The 10,293-nt window shown below is 45.7% G+C and overlaps 1 protein-coding gene across 1 annotated transcript in view; it reads left to right on the top strand.

The window, feature by feature from the left end:
* The first annotated feature begins 9,033 nt into the window (after positions 1-9,033).
* PCNX1 (pecanex 1) overlaps positions 9,034-10,293 on the top strand; it is a 78,189-nt gene continuing 76,929 nt past the window's right edge. The window contains exon 1 of the mRNA XM_081883764.1: positions 9,034-9,304. Coding sequence (XP_081739890.1) covers positions 9,152-9,304 — 153 coding nt within the window. The 5' untranslated portion in view covers positions 9,034-9,151. The remainder of the gene's footprint in view (positions 9,305-10,293) is intronic.

Here is a 10,293-nt window from a genome sequence, read left to right as displayed (position 1 = left end):
AGATCTAATCATTCTTAAGCATGGTATAAGTCTGGAGCCAAACTATAAGACACCAACTTTACACAATTATCTATTTTAAAAATGAGAAACTACTGCCTGAGAGAAGAGGATATTTGAAAATTATATTCCATTTTAAAAATGGATTGTAAGTGGATTAACTTACTGCTCAGGATAATAAACATTGGACTACAACAATAAAGTGGTAGTCTAATAGTCATAACAGTTATTTTTCAGTTATTGTAAATGAGCAGTTAGCATTTGCCTGCTGTCTTTTTTAATATGGAAATACCAGCTGAAATTGTTTGCACTGTTAATTAAAGGTTGCTATGCAATTATATGACTCTTCTAAGCTCCCCCCGCCATAAACGTGAGTTTTATGTTTGCCTAGCAACTAAAATCCAACATAGTCTGTTATCCCTTTTACCTTCTGCATGGTTCTAACTACTGATAGACTGTATTAGGGAATTTATTTCACCCCATTCTAGTTAAGACATAGTCTATAGCAGCTTTTGATAGCAAAATAATCACATAACAGTATTTTCTGCATAGGTCTAGTCATATATTTCAGTTTAGATGGAATAATGAAATAAATTTATAGTTACATTATGAGTTCTTTTATGTTTCTTTTTATGTTCTACACACAATGCCCTAATGTTACCAGCATTATTTCAGTCTTATCTGAAAAGAAAACAAGCCAGGGATCCAGTGGATCATTAGTAATATTCCTCAAGCTTGATGACAACTGCTCACACAGCAATTAACTTCCCCTCACAGAGAAGGGTGGAAATGTAAAAATGTTATTTGCTGGATTAAGCCCCTTACTCATAAATCATGGACTTGTAAGCTATTCCTCTGTGGATGTTGCATACTGAGTAGTCACAGGCTTGTTGCTTGCCCAATCTGTCTTTTCTTAAACTTTGCTTTCAAGAAGATAAGCGCACAACATGACATTTCCAGTAACCTTTCAGAATTCATTTTTGGCTATTGTTCTCAGTGGAAGTAGAAATCTTCTAACCAGCAGGAGTTTTCATTAATTGGCTATTCTAATCTTAAAGGACCTCAATTAACCCAGTAGAAGACTGAAACTCTGTGTGTGAAGACATGTAGAGGAAAGAAAACAGTTGACAGGTAGCTGCATAAAGGGCTAATCCTTTGCCCTCCTGGAAGTATAGCAACATGACATTCTGATCTGTTCAGCCCTGCAGTGAGTTCCGCCAGTGCTCATCCAAGCTGTTTTTCAGTGTGCTGGATCAACATGTATTTCCACTTTGGGTTCCACATTTCCCCTTCATCCTTGTATTGTTACTGGCCACCCTAATCTTTGCCAAGCGGTGCATGAGATTCCAAGGGGTCTTGGAACTCTGGGGGAAATGAGGCATGGTGGAGTCTGCAGTGTCTTTGAAATATGATTTATTTACGCCAGAAGCTTTCAATTGAGAGAGATGTCACAGCATTCGCATCTCAAGAAGAGTCCATCCTTCAAAGCAGCCTAGCATTGAATTCCCAGACATCTCTGTGCCTCTCTCCCAGCCTGCCTTCAGTCAGCCCACCAAGATGGTGCTGGCCTTCACAGCAGCTCATCTTGTTCCCCTCCTTCTTTCCCAACCTCTAAATTTCAAAAGGGCACATTTTCATGCCTCCTATAACCTTGCCATCCCAACTCTGCTATTTACTCAGAGCTGTGCTGCTAGAGGCTCAATGACTGACCATAGTCCAGTAATTACACCTTGATGGCTCTTGTGCCCAGGGATTTCCTGGTTTTGCATGCATAAATCTAATGTCTAGCATCTTCCCTCCAAATATTATCTAAATAAATTCTACAATTTATTAATTTCTAACATTCTCTAACTCTAGCAGTTGTGGATGGTCTTGCACCCCAAAACTCTGTTACCCTAGATCTAGAAACAGTATTAAGGTGGTATAGTCCACATCCATTTATTTCTAGCTCATCAAAACACAGTTACATACACACAGTAGTGGCTGGCATATATTGAACCTGGCAGGGCTGTTAAGAAACCAAGGGGGTATAGCCATGAGACCACAGGGGTATGGTCAGTTGTTCTGGTTTGCTTTCCCCCTGCCCCCCCCTCCCGCATTTTTAAAAAGATATATACATTATAGATACTGTGGACACTTTTACCCTCACCAGTATCCTGTAAAGTAAATCATAGTGCATTTTCCACACACAAAAATAAAATAAAAAAGAACAGCAGCAAAACCTTGAAGACAAATGAATTGTGGCATAAGATTTACTGGGCTGCAGTCCACTTCATCAGCTCCATCATTCTTGGAAATCAATGAAAACATATGTAATACAGTGGTACTTCAGGTTACATACGCTTCAGGTTACAGACTCCGCTAATCAAAAAATAGTACCTCGGGTTAAGAACTTTGCTTCAGGATGAGAACAGAAATCATGCTCCGGCGGTGCGGCGGCAGCGGGAGGCCCCATTAGCTAAAGTGGTGCTTCAGGTTAAGAACAGTTTCAGGTTAAGAACGGACCTCCGGAACGAATTAAGTTCTTAACCCAATTGTAATACTGTTGTGAGTTGGGGGGAGGTTCTATTGTTGAAGTAGCCAGAATAGCTTATTGGTAATAGCCCCAATTACTGGGTCGTGGTGAGAAAGACAAAGGCCAGACCAGTGTACTGTATAAGAGAACTGGGCTAGAAGGTGACAGAAGTCTGAGAGTGAGAGCCATGCTTGATTACTACTTGAATCCAAGGCTGTGGCAAGACTTTCTGAGGTTTTAATGCTGTGAGCCCCTCCACTGTTGGCTCAGGTGTATATACATGGAAATAAAGCGTATATCACAGTCTCCACTGCCCCTCATTCCAAGGAAACCGAACCCCGAGTAAGTGCTTGGAAGCCCTGGAATCTTGGACAGCTCAAAGATTCAGGTGGCATGCAACAATACATTTGTCAGCCTTTAAAGCACTGTTCCCCCCACCCCTGCTGTAAGCACAATTAACGGGCTACCTCTTTAGAGTAATATGCCCAATACTGCCTAATAAGCCTGTGACAGTGAGGAGGAATTTCAAATTAGGTCTCCAGATCTTCTGGTACAGCTGCCTTAAAAAAAGATGTACTTGCCTTAATGTCAGTACATTTTCCTTCTCTTTATTAGGAATTATGAGCTTCAGAAATAAATGATGTTAGTATGCACAGGGTACACCTTTTTCACCAATATGGTCTCTGTTTGTTTTTAGTAGGATGATTCCACAACTGCCACTACTGGTAAAAAAAATAAAAAATAAATGCATCCCAGCATAAAGTTTTGCTGCTTCAGGATTAGTAAACACATTTTCAAAACACACAATGTAAGTCCTCCAAATATCCCCATTCATACAAGCAAATTGTCTTAGTAAAAAAAAACACCACCATTTGCTTTTACAAACAAGACACTTGCAGTGTGTCCAGTGGGGGGTCACTCATTCAGAAAGGCAGTGAGGAAAAAGAAGCAGGCAGGGAACAAACACTCTTGAGGCTGGTTGCATGGGTGTGGTCTTCCAAGGAAACAGCTCTGAGCTTCCTCAGAACACATGTCAAATTGGCTCCTGGGTCTACCTACTAACAGACTTGGTAAGGTTAGAATCCGTGGCTGGATTGTCAGCACAAAATCAGGAGGGAGGGGGGAACTGCTCAACCAGAGCTAAGAGCCAGTAGCTACGATAAGATAAAAAAAAAATTACGATCACATAGTTTTTCTGCCTGGAGACAGATGGGTGGGACATCCTGGCTACAGCAATAATCTTGGATTGAGATTGGCTGAGTGGTGCAGAGATCTGATAGGCCAGAGCATGGGAAACTGACAAAAATAGCCCCTCTCAGTTAAAATGGATTACAGAAGGATGTGTGGGATAAGAGTACAGCTTTGAGATCTTTTGCGGGAAGGGGGACAAAAAGAATTGTACTTGGTAGGGCCGAGCCCTGGTTTTTTTAAAACATATTTTTTATTAGATTTCTTGGTTTACAAAAGTATGTGCAATGTCTCTTTTTTTCAAGTTACATTTTCTACAGAACTGTTTCATTTGTTGAGACATTAGTGTTACATTATGTTACGGTAAAATCTGGGTGCGAGGCTGCTCTGCCACCCAGCTCGTCAGATTAAGTCCGCGGGTCCCTGTGGAGGAAAATGAGCTCAGCCGGAGACAGGAGCAAGCTGCAGAAGATCCAAGTTTATTGCGCAACAGGTTCAAGGCGAGATTGAACAGCGAGAAAGGGGTGACATGAACTTTTGAAACTTTCCTCCATGCCCCAGAATACAGTGCAAAATACATCCCAGTTACATCATGAATACATTAAGAAAAGGTTGAGTTACACAGATTACATCATGAATACATTAAGAAGAGGTTGGGTTACACAGGATTAACATATGGAGGAGGGAGGGGGGAATATGCAGAGCTGGAGATACACGCAGATAAGCACATCCTGAGTACCGGTGATGAGAAGACAATGGTCCATGTACTGGCATTGCCTGGAGGAAAGGCTTGGCAGAGTGATTTGACAGGATTAGGGTCCTGACACCTTGTTTGAGGGATTATGGAGGACAGGGGAGGTGTCATGGAGTCCTAGAGAAATTGAGCAAATTGGCACGTTGATTTTCTATGAATTTTATAGATTTTAGTCCCTTTTGACATTGACAATTGGAAATAAATGGATATATTGTAGCGAAGGAGAAGGTGAAGAAGACATGCCCCCCCTTCCGTATCACATTAGGAAGAGAAGGGGGAAAGAGGTGGAGGGGAGCATGGTGAGTGGGGTTAGGGTTGCTTCTATTCTACTTAGTGTGTGTGTGCGGTTTTGTGTCAGCGTCACTTGTGTGGGTTCTCTTTACTATTTGCTTGTGTTTCTTTGGTTGTGAGAGAAGTTGGGGTTGGCCTAGGGTGTGGCTGTTTGTTTGTGATTAGCTGTGGTGAACTTTGTTTTCATGTGTGAGTGGGTGTTTTTGGATCAGGTTAGCCATATTGATCCGCTTTCACAGAATTACGATTCCAATTGATGCCCTCGGCAGTGTTGGATGGACGCTATGGCAAAGTACATTATGAAGATAGACTTTGTGTGGGCAACCCTGTGGGGAGGACCTGTGCCACTATTTATTGCTGTGCCCGTTATAGATAGACCCAAGAGACCGATTCATAAAACCCCTGTTTCCGAACGGAACTCACTTGAATAGGGTGGAAAGGGTGAAATGGCTGCTGAGCGATACTGATTACTTTGTAACTTATAAAGTAGCACTCTATACATCGACAGCTAAGAAGATCAGGAGGAAAGAACTAGATAAAACAGCGGTCAACTGCAAAGAGGATTCAGATATATAATTTGGCACATTTTACTAGAGAATATTCTGCTATTCTATTTTATGCAACAAACCATCTTAGTAGTTGTGGCCATGGTTTATATTGTATGTGTGGTGCCTGGTGATTTTTATGGTTATTGCTGTTTTTCCTTTTGTTATTTTTCCTGAATGATGCCATGGCCTATGGCTAGCGCAATAAAAGTCTATGATGATGATTCGTATGCTGTTGGCGGATTCTTGTTGTTGTCTTGTTGGGCTGTGTATGTGATAAAGGGGAGTCATACTGGGGTGAAGGCATCTTCTCCTATTTGTCCCCATGTCAGTTTCAGTTTATTGGCTAGTTTTCCTAATGAGGCTGTTTCCCATACTATTTGATACCATGGGCTGAGCTTACCATACCAGTGCCCATAAGTACTTCCTGCATTTAAGGGGAGGTGTCCCTGCCTCTCCTATATATTTCCTAGGGAAATTATAATTCATGTGACAAACAGTGACTAAGAGGCTGAGCAATGAACAAGGAATTTAGTAGTCCGAGTATCCCCTCTTGCATGAAAACTCAGCAGCTGCCCTTAGGCAAACCACTTTCTCTGCTCCTCAGCTTGTCATCTGCAATATGGAGATAATAATACTGACCTACCTTACTGGGCTATTGTAGTAAGTACAATATAATTTATGTGGAGTACTCGGAACACACACACACACACACACACACACACACACACACACACACACACTTTATATATGCTAAGTCATATTAACAGTATTATCACCAACGGTATACTAACAACAGCACTTGCATCAATTACATTATCCCCCAGCTGAAGTGCATCAGCTGTTAAGGTTGCTGGGGCTCCTTACAGGTGAGACGCCTGCGGCAATTATCCACCTCATTGCTCGCCCGCCCACAAAGCTTGTCAAAGTGACATATGCTTAGAAGAAATGCAAAGGAATGATTTATGGCTCCTGAACTTGGTGATACAGTCCAGGTTCAAAGCTCTTCCTCCAAGAAGTAAGGAGCAGAAGGGACTAAAGATGGATTCAGGCTGTTAGCAAAGGTGCCAGAGCAACTCACAGAAACCACTGATCTTTGTTGCAAACATGCTTCCTTATAGGAATAACGCACTTGAGCTGGTCTACGGAGGGTATTCCCTTACCTGAGCTTTTGCCCATGGGTACACTGTCCCAACACTCACAATTAATTCTATAACAGGAAACTCTGTCCAGTTATCATTTGCACCAGGCAAAATCACTCCTCTCCTCCCGGCCTTGGGCTAAGTAGGCAATCTATAGCCTTTTAAAATGTGTTGGGGCAGGGAGTGTTATCACTTTGTTTGTTACTATGTCTTTTTATAATGCAAACCGCCCTGTGATCCTTGGACGAAGGGCAGTATAGAAAGTTAATAATAAATCCTGTTTGCTGTTAGTAGGATATTGTCCCTACATCCTCCCAGCATGGTGATCCTTGATTAAAGGACTATACAGTGGTACCTCGGGTTAAGAGCTTAATTTGTTCTGGAGGTCCGTTCTTAACCTGAAACTGTTCTTAACCTGAAGTACCACTTTAGCTAATGGGACCTCCCACTGCCGACGCACCGCTGGCGCGTGGTTTCTGTTCTCACCCTGAAGCAAAGTTCTTAACCCGAGGTACTATTTCTGGGTTAGCGGAGTCTGTAACCTGAAGTGTCTGTAACCTGAGGTACAGGAGTAAGCAACCTTTGTCACAAAATGGACTACAACTCTCATCATCCAGGCTGGCTGGCGCAGATGGGATTTGGAGTCCACGCACAGCTACAGGGCCACAGGTGCCCCATCCCTGCAAAAAGAAAAAAATGTTTAAAAAAAGAAGTAATTGAGATACATAGGAATGTGGCAAGCAGATGCCCGAGGCTGGAAGACGGAACAACCTCGTCCGGGGTGGCTCACCGCCCCGAAGCAGAAGGAAGTTTCTAAAAGCGGGGCGGGCACTCATCAGTCACTGTCAGGAAGAGCAGCTGCTTAGGTACCGGACTTTTCAGCGGGACAACCAGGAGCAAGTGTACGGAGGGCTGCCCTGTCGCCATGGCAACAGAGACGCTTCCCTGTGTTCTCGCAGGAGCACGCAACCTCGCGAGATGAGGGAGGGAGGCTTCGGGCGTCTGCAGCCGCTCTCCGAAAATATAACCGAGTTTGTTCATTCCTTCTAGTCTGATGAATCCAGTTCCGAGTGGAAACCCACGTTAGTCTTCAAAAAAAAAATTCTGCAGGCTTCGGAAACACCCCCCTTCGGGGGCCTGGGAAAGTGGGGTGCCTCTGCAAGGGTCACTTTCTGCACAGGTGTAAAATCACCCGGGGAGATCTGGGGGTGCAATCCCAATGCAATGTTGGGATTGCAGCCCCACATCTCCCAGCTTCTGGATCCGCTTCAACTAAGGAGCGACTATGAAAATGCAGTCATAGCTGTCAACTCTCTCTCTCCCCCCTTTTAAAAGGGAAATTCACTTATTCCGAATAGGATTCCTCGCAAGAAAAGGGAAAAGTTGAGAAATATGAATGCAGTTTTCCCCATCATACTACAACCCTCAATGTTTGTTCAGCGTTGGCAGCTAAAACTCTGCGGTTGCACGGATCAAAAGATAATAATAATAATATAATAATAATAATATCTTTATTGTCATTGCCCCCTCTCAGGGACAACGAAATTACTTGGCTGCTCCATCCACCCAGATAGGGCACTCCACTCAAAATCAGAACAACTATAAAAACACTAATTAAAACAATATAATATAATACAGCAAGGAAGATTAGATGACTTTCAAAGTCCAGGTTTCCCATTCAGGGCCGAGATCGCTCTGGAGAAGAAGCTGTTCTTGAGACGGCTCGTTCTTGTCATCATCGTCCTGTATCTCCGTCCCGATGGCAGGAGCTCAAAGAGACAGTGACCAGGATGCGATGGATCCAAAAGACCCGTTTCAGCGGCCCATGCGAGGTGGGTGGCTGTGTCTCCAGGAAACTAAGCTGCAATCCTAACACCTCTTACTCCTGAGTAACTCTCATTGGATTCAACAGGGCTTGTTGCGGAATAGATGTGGTTAGGATCGCAGCCGTGTGTGTGTCTTCCGTATTTCGACCCCAACTTTGGGGCAAAGCGGCAAAATAATTAAAAGCAAAAAAATGGCCGAAACTCAAATCATTGTTTTGTTTTATTTAAAAAATAAAAAAGACATTCCTCTGGGAGGTATTCGCTTGGCGGCCTTTTTCTGGCAGGAACTTCTGTCGTCTCACGGCTGAAAGCTTCCCCAGCTTCAGCCCGTCACCAGTGCTATGCATCGGGGCCAACAACAACTGAAACGCGGGGAAATTACGACGCGGGCTCCGAGCTGCCAACCCAGGGCCGAAAGGAGCGACGTCTGTAATGCCTGCGCTTCTGGGTGCTTTGCTGCATTCCCAACGCAGCCCGGGAAACACGCCGTTGCCGAGCAGAGCCCTTGGGGGCGAGCTAGAGAACGCGCTGAGCCGCCGGGGCGCCGCTCTCTTCGCCTCGGCGGCTCCTCGGGAGAGGCAGAGCCAGCTAAACGCGCGCAGGGTGGCGGAGGGGGGTTGTCTGCGGCCTCGCCGCGAGCGCCGCAAGGGCCGCTGGTCCATGGGCAGCCGAGCGGCGGGTGCGCGCGCGCGCGCGACCCCGGGGCCCGGACGTAAGATGGCGGCGGCGTTGGCGGGGGGTGGGGGGAGGAGGAGAAGGCGGAGGAGGGGGTGGCGGCTCCTGTGGCTGTCGCGAGGCTCGGGCTGTGGAAGCGGCGGGCAGTTGTGGCCGGGCTCGCAGGGCGGATAGAGCGAGCGGGGGCTCGGGCCTGGCGGGATCCGGGCCAGGGCGCCATGGGCTCCCAGGTGCTGCAGATTCTGCGCCAGGGGGTGTGGGCGGCTCTGAGCGGCGGCTGGTACCAGGACCCGCACCAGGGCGCCGGGGTCAACGCGCTGCACCTCTACCTGTGGCTCTTCCTGCTCGGCTTCCCCTTCACGCTGTACATGGTGAGTGAGGGGCCCGGCCTAACTCTCCTCGGTCCCTGCCTCTTCCCTTCGGGGGGGGGTCTCCCTTCCCAGCCGGACTGCGCTGGCTAGCTGCCTCCCGACCCCCTCAGCCGCTCTCTCCCCTTCACCCCGCGTTTCCACTTTATTTCCGAGGCTTTTTCTCCCAGGCGGAGGGTGGTTCTGTTCCACAGGTACCGCTGCCCGTCCGTTCAGATGGAGCGCTTGCATCTGGCGCGCCTGGAAATGTGAAATCGGCCGAACGGGGAGGCTGCTTCTCCTGCCACTTAAAAACGTAAACAGAAAATGAGTAATGGAAATGTGACATCTGGCCCGTCGGGTGTAATGGCTCTTTGGTGGTTTCTTCCCTTTTTTTGGTTTTGGTTTTAATATACTGTAAGGGTTGATCGGCTGGTTTGGGGCCGCTTCATACGCAACAGAATTTATGCACAAAAACTGCTTTGTGTAAGTGTCGAGGTGATGCTCCGTCTCTTGTGTAAATAGTAGTGGGTGGCAGTTTTACACGTGGGATCCTCTGGCTGTGTGTCTTGTGCCCTCTGAATCCTCTACTGGCTGCAGCTTCTCAACATGTGTACACTGCCTTCACGCAGCAGCAGAGAAAGGCCTGTGCATAAATCACACCATTGCACATCTTTGCTGTGATTGTTATCGTTGTGGTCCCTAAAAGTACAGAAACAGCTGGAAGGGAAATGTTACTGCTAATGTTGCAAAATATATCTGTGAGGTTGGGTAGAAGATGTTCTCTCTTGCACAGAGAATACCACAGCTGGAGTTCTGATAAATACCCGAAGGTTCAGGCCCTGGCTACTCTTTTTATCTTTGGTCGTGCTGATGTCTGTTGCTAAGTTTAACTTGTATAAATGTGAGTTAAAAGGCTGAAGTATAGAATGCATTTATGTATGCCTTAGGTGGAATGTTGCCCTGGTAATAACAAGTATAGGAACACTTGTTTTTCTTCTAATGTGGAGGGT

This window comes from Podarcis melisellensis (assembly GCF_964234715.1).
Source record: "Podarcis melisellensis genome assembly, chromosome: 1".
Taxonomy (NCBI): Eukaryota; Metazoa; Chordata; class Lepidosauria; order Squamata; family Lacertidae; genus Podarcis; species Podarcis melisellensis.
Note: the sequence above shows the minus strand (reverse complement) of the source record. Positions and strands in the feature narration are given on the sequence as shown.